The following is a 23,947-nucleotide window of genomic DNA, read 5'->3' as shown; positions in this document are numbered from 1 at the left end:
TGGTCAACCAAGTCAAATCAGGTCAGATGGCACAAGAGCGAGCTAAAGTTATCATGCGGCCGCTTTAGCTTTTTAAGTTAATCGAGACCCCCACTGATTAAACGCATGTCTTGATATCCCGCCATCATATCGTATCCTAAACCACTTTCATTATCTCCTCATCATCTGTTCGAACACCCGAACAAAGTGAAGCTAGTGTATGTACTGACAGTATCACGCGCACCTTGTCAAAAACACGCACACGACCAGAAGAAGGTGGGGGGAGGTATTGAGGGGCCACGGAGCGCTTGTCCGTCCCACGTTCCACTCAAGGACCCCTCACTCAACGGCAGAAAACGTTATAGTGTTGTTAGTATTTCTGTCGGCTGTGGGGGTGGAGAGATGCACGCAGGGTCCAGGGTTGTCGATCCTCGTTTATTTTGCGTTCCTTTCCTCGTCGGACTCAACCTTTGAAGGATGGATAGTGAGGCTTTTGACGGAGCGCTCGTCCGGAGTCATATCATTTACCCCTTTCCGTAGCCGGGCTATCTATTATTGGGTATGATGTTTGTTTTGAGCAAGGTTTTAGTCCCGATGGTAAAAGGGATAAGGTTGTTTCCCATGCCGAGGTGAGTGGAGTCTAAATCATGCCGAAACTCCCTGCAGAATACTCTCCCTTGACCATTCCGGAAGAGAGACAGGACCACCGGGACGTGTCATAGTAAACGGAAGAATGGCTTGTCGGCCAACTCTTGACATGTCTAGGGTTAGGGAAAACAGGGGCTGTTGAGGCCATTTTCAAAGCCTTCGGCCGGGTATCGTTCCACATGTTGTACATACATCTGAGATACACTGCACAACTAGTAGACCACACCAGGGGTGGGACCTTATTTACGCACCCGATGTGATGTGTCCGCTTTATGGAAATCTTCTTACCATGAGAGCATCCCAACAATCGGCGAAATTATCCGTTGGGAAACAGAGAGAGGCAAATGATATCAGGCATGAAACATCGCTCATGGAATGCCCGTTGGGAGATCGGCGAGTCCCCACCTTGGAGATGGAGGTGGGGGGATTAAGCACCGCTTCGTCGTTGAAGATGCCGGCGACACTCCTCCATAGAAGCACGACCCGTTTCCAAATCCCATCAACGGAGCGGCATCTTACTGTAGAACCAAATTTGCAGTGGCACCTAAGAAGCAATGCCCGAAAGCTGGAAAAGGCATTGCCGATTCCCGGAGATGTCGGGGAATCCGATGCGGGGAAGGCGCTAAAGGCGCCTGAAGAACCACCGATAAGATAAGGGACCTCCGAGACCCCCGCCAACCCGCCTAAGACCCACCTAGAGCCCACCTGAACCACCCCACCTTCCCGCTGGAGGTCTCCTGAAACAACGAACCAGAGCCAATCGACACCGGTTTTCAAGTCACGAAGACCCCCCAAGCGGTGCCACGAAGACGGTCAGAAGGGGAACCTCAAGACCATTGTTTGGGTGTGTTAGTTCGTGATTGCGCTATTGATGGTGTTTTTGTCGAACAAAGGGAGGAATTTGGAGGTCCCGCTCTCTTAGCTAAGTAGGGCGAGTGACTGTGCCACCCGGATGACGGCGAGGTAGGCTATCCGCTCCCCCGCAGTGCCCCTCCATCAGCGACCTCTGTTGATCTAGGTCTCTTCTCTTTGTTTTGTTCCCGACAGAAGACGGGACCTTGTGATGGCTTGAGATGCACTCGGTTATTTCTCGGCCTTTGAAGGGAGGGAAGGTCTCGTATCATATCAGGGCCCGAAATTGTAAGAGCTAGCGGGTGTTGGGGAAGGAGCACATGCGATGGTGCGGCTGGGCGGTTGTTGGGCATAAGTAAGCCTCGCTCTCTGGGCAACACGAGCAACCGCTTTGCTTTGCTGCCCCTCATTCAACCAACGCCGCTACCTAGCCGCTTTTATTATTAGCCACTCCCGCCCATTGCTGTGTTCTTTCCCTTCTTTTGATTTTTATTTTCTGGCTTCCCATGGCGCTGGTTGTTTTTGACGGTTTCCTGTTGAGAATGCAGTGATCAACCCAACCGCCACAACATACAACTTACACGGGTTCGCGGTCTTATCTACATGGATGATCTCATGGATAATTTGGTCGCACAACCATTGTCCGCCAGCCAGCCGGAGGTCTGCTCAACTGCTTAGACACAGCTAGCAAGGGATAATCCCGGACGAGCCATATCCAACGCAGCCCAGCCACGAAATACTGTCGCTTCAGTTTCTCCAAATTGTCCGTTGTTTCGTTTCCCGATTTGCTCCGATCGACACCGGGCCGGACTAAAAGAACAAGCCCCGGCGACATCCGACGGTAAAAGGCCTGTTGTTGCGCTCTCATCATCGGTTCGTCATTCGTGGCTCACGTTCTCGCGCTCAGACATTCAAAGACAAGGCGCCCGCAGCACAACCCGATTCATGGACGGCTGCTAACAGTGGAACGGTCGCTGGTAAAAGGAGCCCTGCGCCGTGGTCCCATAACAAAGCGCAAGGGATTTCCCTTCTCTTTTGCCCTTTCACGTCCTCTTTCTAAGGCGACTCCTCACGGCCCCCTCCTTGTCTTTGCAACGGTCCAGTGTTTGAGCCTAACCCCACCACCGATCATCGCTCTGGCCCCCCGGTCAGATATCGCCACCTCCTCGTTGTGTCTGTGGTAAACTACGCCAATCCCGAGCGCCAATTGGAAGGTTGGGGACCCCCGAGGATCTCCAAAGTGCCTTTTCCCTCCGAACACACCTTTTCTCCAACGTCGTATGCACGATATTCAGCATCCTCAGCATCCTCTCTTGCCTCTCTCGTCTCCCAGCATCCGGCGTATCACACAGACACAGAAGCAACACCACTCCTGCGGCCACCACAATGGCTGGCCTTGATATCTACTATGGTGCTTCCACAACGTCATCAGATCCCGCCATTCTGGATGGGACTCGGAGGGAGGAGGAAGGGGCCGTCGAAAACGGGCCGGCCCCAAGGTTGAAGAGGACGAGAGGGCGGGATCGATTACTTCGTGGACTTCAGCGTATCGCCTCTTCGCCGTCTCTCACTCTAGCTGGCCGTACCCGGTCCTCGAACAGCCCTTACAGCTTATCCGGCACATTTTCGTGTGTCAGCCTGTCATCAACCGGCTCTCCCTTTGGCCAATTTAGCGACGACGGCTTTTACTTCTCTCAGGCATCGTCACCATCAGCCGGCGGCATGTCTGGTGCCCAATCATCGATCCCGGCTAGCCCGATTACCGGATCCCTCTCTCAGGGAGGGCCTAGATCGTCGCCGGCCGTTCGCCCCGTGGGCGCTACTTTTGTGGTCCCGACGACCGCCTTCGTACCATATAACGTCAGAAAGAGGACGGCCATATTCAGTATATGGGCTGGATTTCCTCGTGAAGTCAAGGTGCACGTCCTCTCGTTCCTGCGGCCCAAGGAGCTCGTGCGTGTTTCACGAGTCTCCCGCGAATTCCACAGCCTTTGCTTCGATGGCCAGTTGTGGACGAGTCTCGATGCCTCCGAGTTCTACCAAAAGATCCCCGCAGAATCCCTGGCCAAGATTGTTGTTTCAGCCGGTCCTTTCATGAGGGATCTCAATCTCAGGGGGTGTATCCAGGTCGAGCATCATCAGCGAGCCGAGATCGTGGTCGAGGCGTGTCGAAACCTGGTTAATGCCACGTTGGAAGGGTGCCGGAACTTCAAGCGGTCGACCCTGCACACGCTGCTCAAGACCAACAACAGGCTCGCTCATATCAACCTCACCGGACTGAGCGCCGTCAGCAACGCCACCTGCAAGATCGTGGCCAACTCGTGCCCGCAGCTCGAGGTATTGAACGTCTCATGGTGTAAGCACATGGACGCCCGCGGAGTGAGATTCGTCGTCGAGTCCTGCCCCCGACTCCGGGACCTTCGTGCCGGCGAGGTCAAGGGTTTCAACCTCCCGGATGTGGCGACGGCTATATTCCGCACGAATAACCTGGAACGGCTTGTGCTTTCCGGCTGCGACGACCTAACGGACGACAGCCTGCGGCTCATGGTCCACGGCCCGGAACCGGAAATCGACTACCTCACGGACCGCCCGATGGTGCCGCCGCGGAACCTTCGCCATCTCGACCTGACCCGGTGCTCTCGCCTCACGGATGACGGCGTCAAAGCCCTCGGCCACTTTGTCCCCGGCCTCGAAGGACTCCAACTGTCCGGGGTCTCTGCCCTGACCGATGCCGCCCTCGAGCCCATCCTCGCTTCGACACCGCTGCTGACCCATCTGGAGCTGGAAGACCTCCCCCAGCTCACTGACAGGTTGTTTTCTCAACATTTGGCCAAAGCCCCCTGTGCACCTAGGCTTAAGCACCTCAGCATCAGCTACTGCGAGAACGTGGGCGATGTCGGCATGTTGCCCGTACTCAAGACATGCACGCGCCTGCGCAGCGTCTACATGGACAACACGTTAATCAGCGATCTATCTCTCACCGAGGCTGCCGCGATGGTGCGTCAGCGTGGCGCAACCGCTGTCGCTGATGGCAAGGTTGCCGTCGGCGCCCTACCCAAGGTCACGCTGCGCTTGGTGGCGTATGACTGCCCGGCCGTGACCTGGGCTGGTGTCCGCGAGGTGCTGAACCGGAACACCACCGCTCTGCCAACCCCCGCGGTTGCTCTGACGACAGAGCCCACGGAAGTGGAGGTTGAAGGGGAGGGTGTCAAGGATGAGTCCATGGTGACCGTCAACGCCATCTCCTCACCACCCGGTTCCGCTTCCTCATCCTCCACCTCATCCACTACCTCTCTCTCCGCTGTCCCGCTCCCCAACGTTACCACCTCCACCATCACGCCCTCGTCCACCGAACAACCAGAAGCCAAAAGACGCACCCCTCACACCCAGCAGCCCCCCGAGATCATCTCCCTCCGCTGCTTCTACTCCTACCAGATGACCGTCGACGAACATCTCAAGCGTGTACTTGAAGGCGACCCAGCCGGCGCCCGCGAATTAGAGCGCAAGTGGGCCGAGTTCATCCAGGCCAGCCAGGAAGTCGGTGCTGCTGTCGGCGGGGGCGCGGCGGCTGCTGTAGCGAGACGGCGGAGGAGGAGACGCGCGAGGGAGGCTCAGGCTATCTTGCAGGCTGCGCAGGGGGGTGAGAATGGTGGGGGTGGGAATGGACATGGACATGAGGATGGGAATGGGGAAGGGAACGAGGAAGGTGGAGGTGGAAATGGCGATGGTGGTGAGCAAGAGGTTGGCGCAGGTGAGGGGATTGGAGAGAGTTTAGTGGGGGGGTTGTTTGACGCTGTCATGGGGGGTGGGAATCAGGCTGGTGGTACTGGCGTTGTGGGAGGAGGACGGAGAAGAGCGAGGGCCATGGCTTGTGCGGTGATGTGAGGACTTCCTGAGTCTTTGAGTTGCGTAGGGTTGAACGGGTGAACGGGACGGCTCACAGCATGGGAGTATGGGTATCCGGATGGGCTGGGTGTGTTGATTGATTTACATATGGCTTGGCTGGTATGGTTGGTTTGGTCTGTCTGGCCTGGTTGGGGAACACGGAACGGAATAGGACGGACAATGGGAACAGACGGAGTTCTACTTCTTTTTTACACAAGGCATAGGAAACGGGTTGGTATCGGGTTTCTTTCTATATTTCTCGCATATTTGGGTTGGTTCTTGGTTTTCTTTCGGGGGGGGGTCACAAAGGCGTCCTAACAGGGTTCTGGAGTTGGGGATTTCTTCGTAAGGTCTATGGGTTTACTGGGACAGGTTATATCATCTTTACCTACTATCGCTCGTTTTCACCTTCAGAGGAGGGAGCTCGAGGAAACATCACGAGAGAGACAAACTGGGAATTACACATTCAAATCATACCGATGCAAACACCTGACCTGACGAAGTGAGAAGTTCCTCTCCCCGTGTTCCAATATGCCAGCCATCGCACGAAGTCTCCTTGGAAGTTTCCCCTGAGAAACATCACACAAACCCTCACCAGTGTTTCTGGTGCGTCTGGTGTGTATGGTGCAAGCCGGTCCTCGGTTTGGTCCGGGTGATTTCTGTTGGGTTGGCCTCGGTTCGGTTCGGCAAGTCGAGAGTCATACGACATGTTTTCTGTGTGGCCTGTTTTGTCGTGTCCATCGCCTGAAAGGGGAGGGGGATAATCTATCGATTCGATATAGAGTAAGGCAACTATTGCTTTTCTCTTTTACAAACAAGCATGCATCCATGGATGGTAAAAAGGTTCTCCCCAGATCAGGCTTGGCTTCTTTAAAACGATCGGCATTGGGGGGGCACGGGGGCGGCCGCAGGAGGGCCACGCGGGAAGGTAACGAACGTCTTTCTTGGACAATGGAGGGGAATACACATAGGCAGTGACCTTTGGGGTATTTGGGATGCTTGTTCGGATGGGTTGGATGGAACGGGAGGGATGAGGTCGATTCCGGCGCGAATATGTTGACGGTTGCCTACTTCAAGATACGAAGCCCCTTCATGTCTCGGGCTGGGAAGTGAGAGCGGGGGGCAGTATTGTGCTTCTGGGGTTGAAAGACAAGAAAAGAAAAACTGGGTGTGACCAAGTCGGCAGCTGCCAAGTACCACGGGAAGCGGGAAAGCAGAACTCGTCTCATCTGCAGGGCCAATGGCACCCTGTTCTTGCGTAACTCTGGCTTGAGAAAGGTTCGTTATTCTGTCGTCGAATGCAGGAGAGGAGGAGCTCGTCACAGTCGAAGCGACTGGTTGAAGGTAGTTGGGTAGGTAGCTCTGCATTTGCATTTTGGGCCACGGGACTGGACCGAATGATTGATTCCTTGATGCGCGTCCACATATTGTAGTCCAATCCAAACTCTGACAGACCAAACACAGGCTGCAGCAGATGCAAGAGCGGCCGCGATCCGTGGCTGTCTAGTGGACGGAAAACCATAGGGTTGGGGGAGCACGCAACGGGAGGATGGATTGGAACGAAGACGACGAGACATGTCCGGATATGAGCTCGATGAGGCCCGCCGGGAAGGGAAAACCCCCCCCACCCCATCCCTGGTTGCAGCGGGTTTGTCGATGACGCACGGACTGCATAGAGATCGATGCTTCGATGCAGATGTGGGGAAGTGGACGGGAATTGTGGGGTGTCATTCGCCCAACAGAACGCCCGTTTGTACGAATATTCGAAAACGGTTTGGATCGTTGTGGACAACAGGGCGAGAGAATGATGAGAGGAATGATGGGAGATCTGAAAGTCGGCCGTGGTAGGTTGTTCGAAGACAGTGGGATGGCGAGATGGGGAAGAATCCTCCCACATCTTTGGATTGGGGGCACTCATTAAGACGCGGTATGAGTGGGAGCACAGTCGCCCCACCCCCGCGAGGGAAGCCAGGCGAACAGTGGGCGCCACAACGAGAAAAACATAAATCAATGTTTAACTTCAGTAGTAATTTGTTAGTCCAACTGCCAAGAGTCCTTGAAGATGGAAGAGTCCTTCTTCCCGAGCTAACGGTTGGTAGGTAACATCATAGTAGGCTCACTCCGAGCAAAGTAGGAGTCACCTCCATGTATTTACATGTATGTACAGTACATAGATATCGACACATCGCACCTTCCTAGCGAACCTCGCACACAATAGCCGCACGTGTCCAAGGTGGTGGTCGCTTGGACCACATCAAGTGGTTCGAACGAACTCTCGCAGCTTCCGCCTCTCCAGGTCTCAAACCCACCCGTCCCAAAGACGCCTGCCCTGCACGAACCCCAGCGACCCCTCTTTTTTATCTTTTTTCACCACCCGCCTTCTTTCCTCCACAATCGCCCATTCTTCATGCGGCAAACTCGACCCTCCCGCATCTCTTTCCAAATTTCCCCATCTACACCCTCCTCCTCCATATCCTCAAATCACATTCCCGCCGTGCCCTTGCATCGGTTTCCTCTTCCCTCCCGCCGCACCAACCTCTCCTCCCACTTTCCCATCCTCCCGAGCCGGTTCTAACTATCACTGCCGGAACCCCGCTCTCGCAGCTCTCCCCCAGCGCACACGCCACCCCAATTGGCTGTGTCCACCTGCTGCAAAAGGTATGTGCATCCTGCCCCGCCAAACATTAGGTTCGGCACTAGGGGTCTTTATCGCAGCGCACCGTTTCTCTTTCTCGATCCTGCCCTTGACGAGCCTGCAACCGCTTCCTTCTTTACATACAAAGGGACACCTGGAAAGGAAGCGAGACCGGCGCAAGCTGCAGAATGGTCATTGGCGTTTGAACACTGCCTCCATACCTTTCCCCTTTCATCCTCCTCCATTTCGACCGTTCCCGGTTTCGTTTCTTTGTTCTTCAAACCCGGCGCAAACTTCAACACACCGTCACCATTGCGCACCACACAAACTAATCCTCCCGCAGCCCGAACCACCCACCTCCCACCTACCGTTTGTTCCTCCCGCACGCACGCCTTCGAAGCCGCAGGCATCGTTATCCCACACCGCAAACCGATTTTCTCTGCTCCGTTTGTCACCAACAACCAAAAATGTCGGCACCACAAGATTCCATCCCCGCGGGGTCTGATCTTCCCGAGAACCTGGACCAACTCAACCTTGGCGACGAACCGCGCCTGGGTCCCGACGGAGAGCCGGCGCCCAAGACGGACGAAGAGTATGCCCAAACCCAGCTGACCCTGCGTGCGATCGTATCGTCAAAGGAGGCTGGTGTGATCATTGGAAAGGGCGGAAAGAATGTTGCGGATTTGCGCGATGAGACTGGCGTCAAGGCCGGTGTCAGCAAGGTTGTTCAGGGCGTCTACGACCGAGTTCTGACCATCATTGGCGGCTGCGAGGCCATCTCGAGAGCCTACGCCGTGGTCGCTCGGTCCCTGTTGGAGGGAGCCCCCACACTGGGCATGGGCGGAGTGGTCCAGAGCAACGGAACCCATCGTAAGGTCCCTCCGGCGTATTCAGGTTCTTGATTTGGCTGGGACACAACTAACTGACACTCGTTTATAGCCATCAAGCTGCTCATCTCTCACAACCAGATGGGCACCATCATTGGAAGGCAAGGTCTCAAAATCAAGCATATCCAGGATGTGTCTGGAGTGCGCATGGTGGCTCAGAAGGAGATGCTGCCGCAGTCCACCGAGCGGATAGTTGAGGTCCAGGGCACGCCCGAGGGCATCCAGCGTGCCATTTGGGAAATCTGCAAGTGCCTCGTGGACGACTGGCAACGGGGAACAGGCACCGTCCTGTACAACCCTGTTGTCCGTACCCAGACCGCTGGCGCGCCTGGCGTTACCGGAGGCAGTGGCTACGTACAAGATAGGGCCCCGTACGGCGGCTCTCGCGTGACGCGGACAGGCAACGGTGCCGACTTTAGCAACGGCGGACCCCGTGGCTTCTCCCGCCGATCGGATTCCGACGCTGCCACGCGTGCCCCGCCGACACACGACGAGAACGGCGAGGAGATCCAGACCCAAAACATTAGCATCCCTGCCGACATGGTTGGCTGCATCATCGGCCGCGGTGGTGCCAAGATCAGCGAGATCCGCAAGACGTCGGGAGCTCGCATTTCTATTGCCAAGGTGGGTGATGAGAGTGTGTAATTTGTTGTGTGTGCATATTGATTGACCGGCATTGACAGGCTCCTCATGACGAAACCGGCGAACGTATGTTCACCATCATGGGTTCCGCCAAGGCCAACGAGACGGCGCTTTACCTTCTCTATGAGAACCTTGAGGCAGAGAAGACGCGCCGGCAGAACCAACCGGCCCCATCATCCGAGTAGAGTGCGGATGAGGGCCGACGGAACTACAGGCTGTAATAAAAACCGGACATGCTGTAACCGCTGGAGTCTGGCGTGATGGGGAAGGGGCCTATGGTAACTGCCCGGAAACGTGCGCCTGGTTTTGCTGGGCTACGTCGGATTTGGCGGCCCCTCGGTATGGGACAGGGACCAGATCTGGCTGCCGCAAGGCATTTTCTATTCAACGTTGAGGTTCACGATGCGACGACGACTCTCTTAACCTACAAAAGCATTCCAACACACAAAACACAGACAGTCACAAACCCACCCATCCATCACCTTCTCTTTTCTTTTTCTTCCGGACCGAAATCATTCCCTCATCGTACCCGTCTTTTTGCGGCAGAAGCCGGCCGAGCATATCGCGGCCCTCGCGGATACGATCAACCATCACAATCACTCTCGGGCGGGATGTGAGACATTCACATCCTGGGGCATCGAACCAGAGCCAGACAGCGGTAGCAACAACACCACCGATTCGCGGAGGTCCGAACGTACCACGCGCCGTACTAGGAGCTTTGCCGGGGCGGCTCCTTTATCATAGTCCACGTCTACCTCCCGTTACTCGATTTATCGCATCTTCAAACCGCCCGTTTTCACTATCCACCCGCCTCTCTCTGCTCATCGAACGATTGGAGTTTCTTCAGTATCCTCATACTAACCGAACCGATCATCTATCCATCTCTACTCCCCGAGGCCCGTGTTGTACGGATACCCCTTTCGAATACCGGCCCAGCCCGGCTGGAGCACAACCCCATCGACCTGACATCACCAGATCTTAGGAAGATGTCTTGGTAGCTATCTGGACGGAGACTGGACAGACTAAATATACCAATTTTATGACGGGGCCAGTCCTTACAGTTGCGTGAATTCGGTTCCAAGTCTTGATGTTTGCATGTGCCATTGTCGTGTGATTACTTCGTAAGCCTAAATGCTATAACTAAAAGAAGCCAGCTTACCCTAAGGAGGTGATGGCATTTCCTTTTTGGGTGGTTCTGGGTCCGCGCCTTCCACAGTGCTGGATGAAGCCCCCACAGGCGGCAGAACAGCGGCAGCGGCATGGAAGCCCGCTAAGCGAGGCGCTAAGACGGTCGTGTGGGGGCTGACTTGTGGGGAACCTTGACGCCCCAGCACGCCCGGGAAAACAATCTCCAAAAAGCCAGGCTGGCCGAATGAGAAGGGTCTGATCTCTCTCCGTTTTGGGGTGTGTAGTCGCATCCCACTTGGCGCAAAAGTTCAGGACACCGTCGTACTTTTTTCTCGCTCCTTATTCTCGTTCCCTTTTCTGTTGTCCGTCACGTCGTCGTCGATTGGGAACTGTTGTCGATCTCTGGAGTTTATTCCGGCCCTTTTGCGAATTGTCAATTGGGTTGCGGGGTCTTTTGAGGTATCCATCCTCTTGTTCCTTGTTCATCAAGGTTCTCTCTCTCGCCCTCTCATCTATCGCGTTCGCAAAGTCCCACACGTTTGACGCGCGAACTCGACCCGACTTGACTAGACCTTTTTGCGCGCGTTCGAAACGTCCAAATGTCCCGCATCAAGCAGGCCACACCGCTGCGGCGCGAGCCGTCGTCGGAGTATGCTGGGAAACAGGATTTGAGGAGTTGGGAGTCGGGGACAACAGGAACAGGGACGGAAGCAGAAAAAGCAGGGAGGTTAAATGGGGAAGTCAAGGAAAAAGGGCAGGTTGCGGCTGCGGCTGCTGCTGTGGTGAGGAAGGAGGCCGGGATTGTTACGTTGGTTATTGATGTTTTGGGGATTTATGCTTCTTTGTGAGTCTTCTTCTCTTCTCTTCTTAGTCTCTGTCTCTCTCGGTATGTCTCTCTTGAGGGTTGAAGCTGACTAGAAATACCCGACCAGCCTCACATGGGCCTACCTCCAAGAAAAACTCACCACCACCACCTACACCAACAGCGGCCCCGACTCCGTCCCCGAACGCTTCAAATTCCCCGTCTTCCTCCTCACCATCCAATCCCTCTTCGCCTCCCTCGGCGGCAAACTCTTCTCCGTCCTCACCACCCCGCGCGGCCAACCCGTCCCTGCCTTGATCCCCTCCCGCGATATCCTCCCCCCCCTCCTCCTCGTCGCCTTCACCAATGCTTTGGCGGCCCCCTTTGGATACGCCGCGCTGGCGCATATCGATTATATCACGTATATCCTGGCGAAGAGCTGTAAATTGCTCCCCGTCATGGCGTTGCATATTACGGTCTTTCGGAAACGGTATCCGCTGTATAAGTACCTCGTCGTTGCTGCTGTGACGTGTGGAGTGGCGGTGTTTACCTTGCATTCCGGCAGCGGACACAAAAAGAAGGCGTCAACACATTCGGGCCAGACGGCGTGGGGGATGCTGCTGCTGGGTATCAACCTGCTGTTTGATGGGCTCACCAACTCGACGCAGGATTATATTTTTACCAATTGGCGCGGGTATACGGGCCCGCAGATGATGGCGGCGAATAACTTGTTGGGGTCGGTGTTGACGGGCGGGTATCTGGTGTTGAGTCCGTGGTTGGTGAGGACGGGGTTGGGGGAGTGGTTTGGAATGGATGTGAGCGGGAGTGCTGGGGAGTTGGAGGCTGCGCTGGGGTTTTTGGCGAGGCATCCGACGGTGTGGAGGGATGTTTTGGGGTTTGCGTTGTGTGGGTGTGTGGGGCAGGTGTTTATTTGTGAGTTTTCTTTCTCCCCTTCTTTCCCCTCTTTCTTTCTCTCTCTCTCTTTACCCCTTCCTCCCTTTTCTCCCTATCTCAGTGACTAACGTTAGCCCGACAGTCCACACCCTCTCAACATTCTCCTCCGTCCTCCTCGTCACCGTGACAGTAACCCGCAAAATGTTCACCATGATCCTGAGCGTGGTCGCGTTCGGCCACCGTCTCTCGCAGATGCAGTGGCTCGGTGTCGGGCTGGTGTTTGGTGGGATTGGTGTCGAGGCGCAGATTGCGAGGCGCGAGAAATTGGCTAAGGAGGCTGCTAAGGCTGCTGCTGGTAAGAAGAGAGAGTAGAGTAGGAGGGTAGAGGGCAGGAGGAGAGGAAAGAGGATAGAGGATAGAGGGAAGTGGTGGGGCTAACTGTGATGGCTGAGGGGGGTGGTTGTGCGGTGTATATATTATGTGTTGTTGTTCGTACATACTTTACTTCTCCGTTTTAGACCGCAGGATAGAGAGGTCCTTGTGTTTCTTATTTCGCCGACTTGATTTATCCTTTTTTAACAGCAAGTTTCTTATCACATGATTCAGTCTATCCCCAACTCGGAATTTCCAACCATGAACGAACAAAAGCTCATACACATTGATTCGGGCTGTGTAGAAAGTAAGTCCGTAGATATATATTCATATGCATGCGCATTGAGTTATTCACACCAGCACCAGTACCCCGTAGATGAAATACCCATAAGCCTAGCTACCACGCTTGCCACGGTAATAATGCCTGCTCCATCATAAACACCATCTCATCACATTCCTATTTCGATTTCATCCCAGTCCCATCATCCTAAAGAATAAAAAATAAAAATTATTTCCTCTCCAATACACACCTCATCCATCCATCATCCAGCCCACTCACACACTCACACTCACTGCCTCCTCCAATCCATGAGCCTTGGCCCCTTCTTTCCAGGTAAACAAACTGACTTATCGGGCTATGTCCGGCTTCTGAGCGAGTGTGCCATGTGGGTGCTATGTGGGTGCATGTACGTGGGTGTGTGAATGTGTGTAAGCTGATGTTTCTTTCTTTCTTTCCTGCTTTCTGATGATGATGATGATGCTTCTCGAGATACACTCCCAAGATGCCATGCCATCCCCAGAGTTATTATACATTTCATTTTTGTGTGAGATCAACCCCCTACCCCAAGTCAAACCCCCCTACAGTCAAAAGCCCCCCAGAAATAACCCAACCCAACCCACCAAAAAACATAAACATAAAAAAAGAGACATTGCGGCAGTGCAGTGCAGTGCAGTGCAGTGCAGTGCTTTGCTTTGCTGGGCTATACGATGCTGCGTAGCGCTAAAGTCGCTGATAAAATGACAAGCCATCCATCCATCCATCATCATATCACCCAACCAACAGTGACACTTAAAAAAAAGAAAATCGACATAAAAGAGGCGGAATGCTGTGCTGACGCCGTTCCCTGTGCTGCTTTCTTTCCACCGCGTTTCCCTCCTCGCCTGGGCATCCTAGCAAACATATGTCTGGGTATGTATGTCTTCCGGGTGTCGTAGATAGAGCACCCCACCAAACAACAATAATAAAAATCATGATATCCGTACGACAGGTTAAGTAGGTAACAACCCATCTAAATCATCTCATCAATAGACCGCACAATCGGCGTCTCCCCCTTTGTAGGTGGACTCCTCGGATCTGCCACCTGTGTCGGCCGACTGAACGGGTAGAACGGATTACGCGGAAACATGGTCTCGCGCGGCGAAAACAATGCGCCCCCGCTTCCGCTCTCGCTCGGCGTAGGTGGGATCTCGGCAAATTGGAAACCCGCCAGTGAGGGTGCCGGTGCCGGTGCCGGTGCCGCGTCTTTTGCCTTGGGCGAATTAGAGACAGCGGCCGCCGCGCCAAAGGTTTCGTGGATCGGGTTGTTCGTCATGGTTTCCACGCGCGGGGATAGCAGCGCATCGTCGTCGGGAAAGCTCGGGAGGATGGCGACGGCGGGCCGGCCCGGGGTTGGGGGTTCTGGCGGAAGGGTGTGGTTCTCGATGGGTTTGGGGGCGGGCCCGATGTTGAGCGAGGCAAACCCGTTGAATGCGCCCAGTTTTGCGCCGAAGCGGTGTGCGCCGAAGCCGGGAGACGGCGGTGGTCTCGCGAACGGGTCGGAGGGCGCAAAGCCGGGAGACATGGGCGGTCGTGACAGCTCGAGCGGTGCGAACCCGGGTGATGGGGGTGGCCGGGGAATCGCGGGGGGTGCTCGTCTCGGCGCTGGTGGGGGTTTGGAAAGGGAAAAGCCGCCGCCTAGTCTCGATGGTGGTGGGGGCGAGCTAGATAGCTGAAATCCCCCGAACCCGGGGGTCGGTGGAGGCTGGGACATAGTAAATCCGCCAAATCCCGGTGTGGGGGGCGGTTTGGAAATGGTGAAGCTACCCAGCCCCGGTGATGGCGGAGGCCGGGAGACGGAGAAAGACGGAGGTGGGAATGGGGGGTCGTCTGGCTTTGGCGCAACCAGCGAATCAAGGTTGAACCGCCCAAACTTGCCCGGATCCGCCTCGTCCTCCTTCTCGGACCACGTAAAGCTCGACGGGGCCGACGAGGGCCCTGGGGAGATGGGTTCCCCGCGATTATTGGGGGTTGAGGTCCCCCTCCCTCGGTTGGGGCTGCTCTCGCGGTCCCCGTGGTTCGACATCGTGGGGCCGTCGGCGGGCAAGGGGGCCGTCAATGGCTCCTTCGCGGCCGTCTCGATGTTGTCCGCCGACATGGTCGCTCGGTGGGTAGGGCTCTTCCCCAGGGCCAGGCGTGGCTTGGCGCCCGCACTAGGCGCGAGCCTCTTCTTTGCGTTTTCCTTTTGGAAATCCTGCAGGCAGTACATCAGGCGCATGTTCGGGCTGATCCACCGGCTCTTAGCCTGCGCCGCATGGTACGCGTCGTTGACGCTCTGCTCGGGTTTCTGATACAGCCCATAGGCAATGATCAGACTGGCCGACCGGCTCGCGCCCTGCTGGCAATGCACCAGCACCTTCTTCCCTTCCTTGGTGCGCTTGTCGATCGTCTCACAAAGCGACATCAGGTCCGGCGAGATGTCGGTGTTGTGGTCCCACGGCATGTGGATGTACTCGGGCTCCTTGAACGGTTGCGCCTTGGGAGTTGTCGGCGTGTCACCCCCGGCATCCTCGGGGAAATACTCGTACGCCGTCGTGAAACTGGCGGCAGTCATGGCCGTCTCTGGAATCGGCGAGTCCTCATCGGGCTTCTCCTTGAACTCTGGCGTTGGCTGGTCTTTGGCACTGGTGTCAAAGGGATTGCGAACTTCGCGGGCCACGTTGATGACCACGTCGAAGCGAGACGCCTCCTCGGCAGTTGGTTCCAGGTACAAATACACATTATCGCCATAGATGGCAATTGGGCCTTGCGGGTAGCCGGGCGACTTCTGGTCCTCGTTGTTCTCCACTTCATGGTAGGGTTCCGTGTCGAAGGCGATGCGGTTCGCTATTTGCGTCCGGATGGGCGAGTCCTCTTCCCTGATGGTCGAGGTCCTCCCGGGCCCTTCCGTCGACCGCGAAGGGCGAAAAAAGGTAGAGAGACCGGATTCGTTGCGCTCCAAGACTGTCGGTATTGTCATCCCGCCGGGCGGGCCAAACGTCGCAGACCGGAGTCCCGAAAGCATCTGCGGCGTCGACGTCGAGTGCTTCAGGGCCCGGCGCTGGAGCATGGGCACTGCTGCCACGGTGGGAGAGCTGGGGATCTCGAGCGTGGTGCGCGCGAGGAGATCGGTGGTGTTCGTCTTGAGACTGAGCTGGCTTGGCTTGCGCTTCATGGGCGCAATTGTGGGTTTGATGAAGGAAGGCGAAGCGGGTTCCGACAGGACGGCCGTTGACGAGGCCATCGAGGGCGGCTGGATGGACAGGCCTTTCATGTTCTTGAGCCGCCGGGGCCCAGGGGACGTCATGGGCCGATCGCGGTTTGGGTCGGAGACGGTCAGGTTGGCCATGCTGGACAGGCGCCGAAAGGGGGTAGGCGCAAAGCTGGGCGCGAAGCTGGGCGCAAAGCTGGGCAGAGGCGCGAGGTTGACGGGTGAGTCGGGAGACGACGACGGGGAAGGGTCCGAGAGGTCGGACGAGTCGGCGATGGACAGTGTTGTTGTGGGCGACGAGTCGGCGGACTCGGTCATGGCTTGTGTTGATGCGCTGTCATGGTGTCTGTGCACCGCATCCGACGGCAATGCGCTGGGCCGTAACCCTGGCTGTGCATCCCCCGGTAGCTTCGCGTCGTCCCCCATGACCAGCTTGTGGTCCACGATGGTGACGGGGTTGGACTGGTCCATATCTGTGATGCCGCTGTCCACCTCGTATACTGACATTATCGACGGTATTTGGTCCTCGAACAGCCGTCGTGCCACCGCTGAAGGCATATTCGGCGGCTAGCAAAATCCAGGGAAAAAGAAAAAAGATGCGAGGAAAATGGTGTCAGTCCGACCACCAACGGGTGCTGCTGCTAGTGCTGCTGCTGCTGAGATTCCCTGGTTCCTGGACAGAGCCACCGAGTCTGACCTCGTACTTCAGATCCGGCCTCAGCCACGTCTCGTCTATCCGCCACGGGTTGGCCGCCGGGTCTTGTGACCTTTTCAACGTCCGATGGTTGCTGATGGCCGGAGCAGCGCAGGGTGTTGTATTGCTGGAGGGCGAATTGGTGTAAAAGGTCGGGAAAATGGTGAAATCGTGGGTTTGAATGCGTCTTGCAGAATTGCAACTCGACAAAAATCGGGCGAGGCGGGACAGCGCTGCTGAATCCTGGGTATCCTTTCCCGTCAATGTCCCACGCAAAAAAGAGAAGAAGAAAAAAAGACAAGTAAGCACAATCCGCTAATATCCCTTCAACTCCCGCGCAGTGATTTTTTGTAAAACTCTTCTCCGTCGATTGGACGATTGAACGTCAAAAGGCGGCTGGTAAACAAAGGGCAGAAACCCAACGGCGGGAGGGCGCGCGCCTGGCGGAGGCTGGGGAGGAAGAGGAAGATGGCTTGTGTTGTTGCGTCTCGTCGAGCGAAGCGCAGACGGACTGCGGCGCAGTCGATCGAGCGGGGGATGAGAGTCCGCTAAAGGATCAACAAGAAAAGAAAGGAGCGTGGAAGGCAAGGCGGCCGGCGACTTGGTGGCGTAGGCATCAATGCATGGCCCAGTCGTCCGGTCTCGTTCGGTGTCGGGGTTGGGAAAGTTAAAAGGAAGCCGAGGGAGGAATGTTGTGTTGTGGGAGTTCGGAGTCGAGATGGCTCGGTTTTGCCCGGTGCAGTGTTGTTGTATGGAGTCTGAGTGTGAGCAGCGGGGTTCGGTCCCTTTGCACGCTCCAATTCCTCGTCTTCTTTCTCTTTCAGCAGGTCGAGTCTGGTTCTCGGCCGGTGCTCCCAACGTTCCCGTCTAAAAAACTGCACACGCTGCCTTTCCGTTCCCTTTCGGTTGTTGTTATGTTTAGGTGGGAGTATGAGGGGGGGGAGGGAGAGAAAAGAAAAGGCGTGGGAATGCGTGAACCTGGAAGAGAGAAAAGAGAAGAACGGAATTGGCTGGCCGTGAGTTGGCAAGGATACCACAGATGGCCGGGGATCGGGGATGGCCACCTACCTCAAGGCGGGCGGCAGTGGCACCTGCAGCGGAGAGACAAGCGCTGAAGGGGGGCAGCTGTCCAGGCCCAAATTTGGGCAAATTGGGGGGGCGCTCGGGGGGAAGGGGTGGCCTGCGCAGGCAGAACAGCCTGCATGCTCGGCCTGCAGACGCTCCAAAACACTCACTCACACACGCATTCTCCCCTACCCCCCGGGCCGTTGCCCCCCAGCCAAGGCGCTCAGCATGGGGGTGCTTCCTCGGGACAGCGAGCCACTGACCTGCGGCCAGCTCGCCCCCGCCCAGACTCTGTTGCAGGGGCGGGACTGCCGCCGTCCAATGAGCAGCCGCCTTGCGGCACCCCACTTGGCCGGTGCAGGACGCCGGCGGCTAGCTCCCTTTTCGAATTGCTTGCTTCCAAACAATCCATCCTAAAAATAGCCGGCGCGACCCATGGATGCAAAATTGTCTGGGGCTGCTGATTGGAGGGACACCTAGACTTTGACGTCCTTCGGGCCAATCACCAGCGACGTGGTCGGAGAGGCCCCGTCTTCCCCTCCGCTTCGCTTTTCACAGCCAAGACAGCTTCGTTGGTCCCCTTTTCTCTCTTCGATCCCCGATCAGCGAGCGGTTCGAAGAGGTTCGTTCCAAAGTGGTGGTACTCTTGAGCCGCTGAGATCTTTCCCCAAGATCATTTTAGGGGTTGCTTTTCGGGCAGCCCGGGATTTTTCTCACTGACAAAGCTTCTGTCCTCGGCCACCTATGTATGGATGTTCTGTGGACTGTACACTGCTTCTTTGGAGGACAAAAGTCCGTCCACCGAAACACCGACTTTCTGCAAGTGTGCCGTTGGCTGTCCGCCGTCTGCTTACGTCCTGTCCCGCTCGCAAGCCAGGGATACCCAACGCAGTTGGTGCTCGAGATACTATTTATTGTTGATATGCGCTATTGTTAGCCCTACAAATCCCTTTTTCGTTGGGAGATATTTCTGGTCGAGCCATTTTTGACTCGTGCAGGGCGGTTCGTCATTTCAAGTTTCTTATGCCAGATCTGAGATCTGAGACTCGTGGCCGCCGTCAATTTCCACCTCGTGGATGCCTGGCATCCTTGACCTATACTTGGGAGTCCTGCCCCCAAATTACGTCCGAACATGATAAAAAAACGTGGGAAGACAGAGATCTTAGCGCCCGTCGGCCGACCAGCGGTATGGCCGAGGTTTTGGGCCGGCGCCCCGGGCCATGCAGTCTACACGCTGGGAAGTCTCCAGTGAGTCCAGTCGACGTCCCCGTTGTCCCCAGGGATAGTGGCCGTCTTTTCAGGCCATCCCATTTTCTTCGCGGGAGCCCCCGTGGGTTTGTCTTGCCAGCTTACCTCCTGGGAGAGACAAGTTCTCCCGTTGGGTAAAAGGTGAGCTGTGCCGCATGGCTCCAGGAACGATGCAGTGGATGCGTCGCTCAGGTGGACCGGGCCAATTTCCACGCGGATTTCGAGATCCTGCTGGATTTGTTGTTCATCTCGCCTGCATGCATTGTCCTGTTCCCGATCGGCCCGTGGAATTTTCCAATTTTCGAACTTGCTCGGTCCCGCAATGAGTTCGTGGACAGGGACACCACGTTCCTTTTGCCATCCATCGTCGGGGTCTGGTCCCTTCCCCGCTTCCACGAGCGGTTGGCTTTCCCAAGATGGTAAATCTTCGAATCGCACATCGCTTTCGCATTCCCTCCACCTCCCGCAAATCATCATCCTCGTCGTTTTGGTTAAAATTAAAAACAACAACACAACACAAACACACACCGACCCCTTTTCTGCCGTGTTCCTTCACTTCTGTGATCCCCCGAACGGTGGGGCCAACCTACCATCGCATCCCGCGGGCGCATGTTTCCTCCATCCCCGCTTTGGCCCTCTTCTGCCACGCCATTGGCCGGCCGAAATCTGAAACGAGGTCGGATCCGAAAGGCAGGGTGCCTTGTGGGGTCGTGGGCACGTGCAGTGCAGCCCTGAGCGCCTGTCCGCTTTGCCCACTTTTGCCCACCGCGGTTCGGTCCAAAGCGTGCAAAGTTGCAGCCTCACCCACTGGCGAAATCTCGCTTGTTTTACTGGTGGAGTTTGATTGTGTGAATGTGTGCAACAGCAGAAGTTGCGCTCGGTTCCGGTTGCAGGCGAATTCTTCCATCCCGTCTCTCGTTTCCATCACACACACCGCCGCAAGGAACTTCGCGGGAAGGTGGGCGCCAAGCGCAGAGCCGCACTGGACGTGTCTTTTGCCGTTGACGTCTTGTGTTTAACGCTGTTTATTTATTGGTCCTCCGATATATCAGGGTTGTAAATAGACGCGGTGGTCAAACCTAGACCCCCTACGGATAGTGGGAACAACAACGAGATGCCTTGTCAAATGACTCCAAATAGTCCGTAGTCACCTCTCTGTCATTCCGTCACTGTTTTAATCATATTAGCATCGGCCGAGGGACGGAAATTCCGCGTTTTAGCACATCCCGCAAAGCTTGTCCTTCACAAACGGGCAATATCTTTCAGACAGCTCATCCGCCTCTTCCTCATGCCCATATCCGCATCCAAAGCAGCAACCCGTAGTCATTTACCTGTAACAGCATAACTTCCCGCCCGCCATCGTCATCGAAAGACACGGAATCGCCGAATGATTCAAGACAGCAGGCTAAAGACAAATCGACGACTCACTCCCAACAGGAAATGGCCACAGACGGATGTATCCCGACCAAAGGAGGCAAATTATCGGAGTTGTTCGACATTGTAAGGAAGTCCCAAGGTTTGAGAGTTGAAACTTGCCCGAGCACCTCTCATCAGACGACTTTGACTAGTTATCCGTAGGCTTGACTCGACTTCAACTCAACTAATTTTCCCCGTGGCGCACTGCCTCAAACTCGGGACGAAAAGTGGAACTTCTTTTCAACGTTCCAACTCCACATCTGTTCGAGAAATCATTCATGCTAGATGACTTCATTTCCTTTCGAGTTCATGCTGGCTCCTCTTTCGAGGCTGGGATGGGTATTTCGCATTTTTGGGAGGGCAAGGGATGATAAGAGAGGCGGTGAGTCCAGGTGGATGGAGACGCTGTTATGCACAAGAGACAGCGGGATGTGAAACTGGTGATCGCTGGCTGGGTGTTTGGCTTGGGGTCTGTGCTCGTGGACAGTCTTTTTGTTTACTCGGTAAGTGAACGAGTCTTGTGCCTTGCTTGTAGGGTATCGTGAGCTTAAGTAGCCTTGTCCCGTTGTTTCCCTGTTGCTTTGAAACTGACAGCATGATATATAGTCTGGCCGCCGCCTGTTTACAGAAATGCAACAAGCAGGGCAATAGTTATTCAGTGATTATCACTGTTTTCCAGAATCCAGACGAGGTTTCACAAGTCTATTTTGGGCATTTGAACAGGAGGATGTACACTACAGTACAAGACGCGGATGCCCGAGACAGTCTCGACGATCGGGCCCAGCGAAGAGGGTAGACCTCATAATAATGTCTTGCCAAAGGGATCTTTTTCATCCTGGTAAACTGACGAAGCCATGGAGACGCAGTGGAGCTGGGGCTCAGCCGTTACGGAGGTTCCAAAGACTCGGATGCTTCAGAGAATCCTTGTTCGCCCGAGGAAGGACTCAGAAGTAAACAAAACAAAAGGACTCACCAGTCTTTTCCACAATTAGCTATGTCCCCTTTGAAATCTTTACCAATTCACAGTCCGAGTCTGTCCAGACCCGGGCCAGGCCAACACTCATCGGTCACAACCAAACGACCTTTTGTGCTTCGCCCTCGATGTCAACAAACCCCTGCCACTGACCAAGCGTGCACATTGCTTTTTTCTGGCTGCAACACATGGCGTGCATCGCTCGAACACCCCGTCAGTTATCCCGTTGTTCAAGGAACCCAAAGAGAACTCTTGATTCGCCAATGCCATTCTCCCCCCCCTCGCGCTTTGCGCTTCCGAACAACGGGAACAGCTTCAGAGTCAGACACACGCGATGGGTGAGGTTCATCGGGAACAGCATCCGAGACGGCTTTCCTCAGCCTCCCAGCACGGCACAGCAACAACACAGCAGAACAACAACTCTCGGAAGAGAGTTGAACAACACAACACAACAATAGCAACCCCCGTCCATCCAGCCAGGCCCCAGGCCCAGCCCAGCCGAACCAAACCGTTTCCCGCTCGGCGAGGCCCGCGCGCCGCCAGCCCCCCGTCTTCCATCCATGGGTTCATGGATGATGACAACAACCCCATGTCCCTTCCCTCTCTTGTTACCCGAGCCGCAACCAAAGAAATTGCAAGTGGCGGTTGAATTGTTGTCGCGAGACAGGGTTCTACACAACGCGGTCCTTGAAGGGAGCATGGTTTGGTCTTGAGGTGTCGAAGCGAGATACGGTCACGGTCTACGGAACGGGAGAACGACGCGTTCCGGCTGTCTATCTGCAAGTGCTGGAATCAACGTTATCTGAGGAGACAGATATCGGCGGCCAATACGACGTGTTCCCTTTTTCTTTGTTTGTTCGCCTCCCTCCCTCCTGTCTCCTGCTTCTTGCATAACGTTATCGCTCGTTAGAGAAAGGAGAAGCGAGGCAAAAGGAAGAAAACTGCGGGGTGAAGTCCTCAGCCGGCCTGCTTGCTGCATGATCTGTTGACCCCGTGGCCATCCGGTCCACTGCAACTCCTTCTTTCTGATTTTTGAGCCGGCACTTCGAAAATGCCACTGCGGGGTTGTGTCCTGCAGTCATTCTTTTTATCTTGAAAAGAATTGACGAATTACCAAGTCCTCGTCGTGTAAGATCCATAGGACAACCATGTCATGCCAGGTACTCACGCTTCCGAGACAAAACATGTTGCACACAACGGCCGACGAACGACTTGGGCAAGCGCGTGTTGACATGAACAGATGCTGCCCGAAGAGGGAAATCGGAACCTGAGGCGAACCCCGGCCCGCTATGGTCTGGGTTTTTTAGCGCGTCGATTTTGACCTTTTTCGAGCGGCTGGGGTCATGGGGTGCTGTAATTTATGTATCGGGTACGGGCTCGGCGGCGGTTGTTTACTTCGCCCTTGGAAGATGTCTCCCATGTCTCCCGGGCTACGGTCCGATACTTTCGTTTGAGATGATATCATTCTTTTTGGACTGACTCAGATCATCTGAGGCTGGGTTTGTCCCGTGTTGTTGGCTTTTCTCCAGCCTGCAGCAAACGGATCGAACCCGAGAGGTGGCCTCATAAACCCGATCGGAGCCGTTCTTGAATCCAAGAAAAGGGATAGGTAGCCGCATCCATCTGGCATGAGTTGATGTCAAGATTTATTTACTGTGGTACGGTGGGTGCCTGCTTCGGCAGCCCTTTGACATCAGTCGAAGCGCCTCGCGTGACACTCGAGATGTCATGGTTTGCGGTTTTGTGGGGCGTGTTTCGGTAATTTACACTTGGACGCAGACGGCCACTGACAGTTGTCCACGCATCCATCTCGACCCGCGATGCACGCAAGCACCGCAAACAGATTCCCCGCCTCCAAAACAATTTACTGTGAATTTTCTCTCCCAGTCAACTCTAAATTTTGAATGTTTTGTTGACGAATCTGAGCTCATACAAATTACCCGCTTGCCATTATTCGCGTTTGCTGCGAGTCGCTGACTGCTCTCTTCGCTCTCGAATCCCGCTGCGACCCTCAGACCGCTCTGGCTTTTTTGCCCGTCTCGCTCCCAACGCGCGCCCAACCACCGAGCAGCACTTGGAGTCATCCCGCTCGACAGGACAGCAAAGATCTAACCAGGTTTTCGGATTCTTTCTGTTCGACGCTGATGCGCCGTTTCAACAACCCAGCCAATGCGCCTGTGTACCGAGTCTCGACGGCAGACGGCATAGAAACACCCCTTTTTCTTCGTTTCTTTTTCGAGACGCGAGGGGGGAAACGGGAACACGGACCCGCGCGCACTTTCACTCCGGCGCAGCATCAAGGTTTGCGGGCAGGAGTGGGG

General features: G+C 55.5%; 4 protein-coding genes across 4 annotated transcripts; 3 read left to right on the top strand and 1 right to left on the bottom strand.

Annotated features, from left to right (window-relative positions):
- Positions 1-2,865: 2,865 nt before the first annotated feature.
- Positions 2,866-5,364, top strand: C8A04DRAFT_9308 (uncharacterized protein; the record flags this gene model as incomplete). The annotated part of the gene is made up of 4 exons (XM_062785439.1): positions 2,866-4,638; positions 4,672-4,782; positions 4,870-5,206; positions 5,321-5,364. 4 exons carry the CDS (start codon positions 2,866-2,868, stop codon positions 5,362-5,364), a joined length of 2,265 nt encoding a protein of 754 aa, XP_062640360.1.
- A 3,102-nt stretch (positions 5,365-8,466) lies between these two features.
- C8A04DRAFT_9313 (uncharacterized protein) lies at positions 8,467-9,713 on the top strand (the record flags this gene model as incomplete). The annotated part of the gene is made up of 3 exons (XM_062785440.1): positions 8,467-8,869; positions 8,939-9,510; positions 9,570-9,713. The coding sequence occupies 3 exons, from the start codon at positions 8,467-8,469 to the stop codon at positions 9,711-9,713; spliced, it is 1,119 nt and encodes a 372-aa protein (XP_062640359.1).
- A 1,542-nt stretch (positions 9,714-11,255) lies between these two features.
- On the top strand, positions 11,256-12,724 carry C8A04DRAFT_34540 (UAA transporter family-domain-containing protein; the record flags this gene model as incomplete). The annotated part of the gene is made up of 3 exons (XM_062782862.1): positions 11,256-11,500; positions 11,589-12,391; positions 12,495-12,724. The coding sequence occupies 3 exons, from the start codon at positions 11,256-11,258 to the stop codon at positions 12,722-12,724; spliced, it is 1,278 nt and encodes a 425-aa protein (XP_062640358.1).
- A 1,289-nt stretch (positions 12,725-14,013) lies between these two features.
- Positions 14,014-16,788, bottom strand: C8A04DRAFT_34539 (uncharacterized protein; the record flags this gene model as incomplete). The annotated part of the gene is made up of 1 exon (XM_062782861.1): positions 14,014-16,788. The coding sequence occupies one exon, from the start codon at positions 16,786-16,788 to the stop codon at positions 14,014-14,016; it is 2,775 nt and encodes a 924-aa protein (XP_062640357.1).
- Between the last annotated feature and the right edge of the window lie 7,159 nt (positions 16,789-23,947).

The sequence above is a fragment of the Dichotomopilus funicola genome, assembly GCF_033296635.1.
Source record: "Dichotomopilus funicola strain CBS 141.50 unplaced genomic scaffold C8A04scaffold_5, whole genome shotgun sequence".
Classification (NCBI taxonomy): domain Eukaryota; kingdom Fungi; phylum Ascomycota; class Sordariomycetes; order Sordariales; family Chaetomiaceae; genus Dichotomopilus; species Dichotomopilus funicola.
This window is presented reverse-complemented; position numbering and strand designations above follow the sequence as displayed.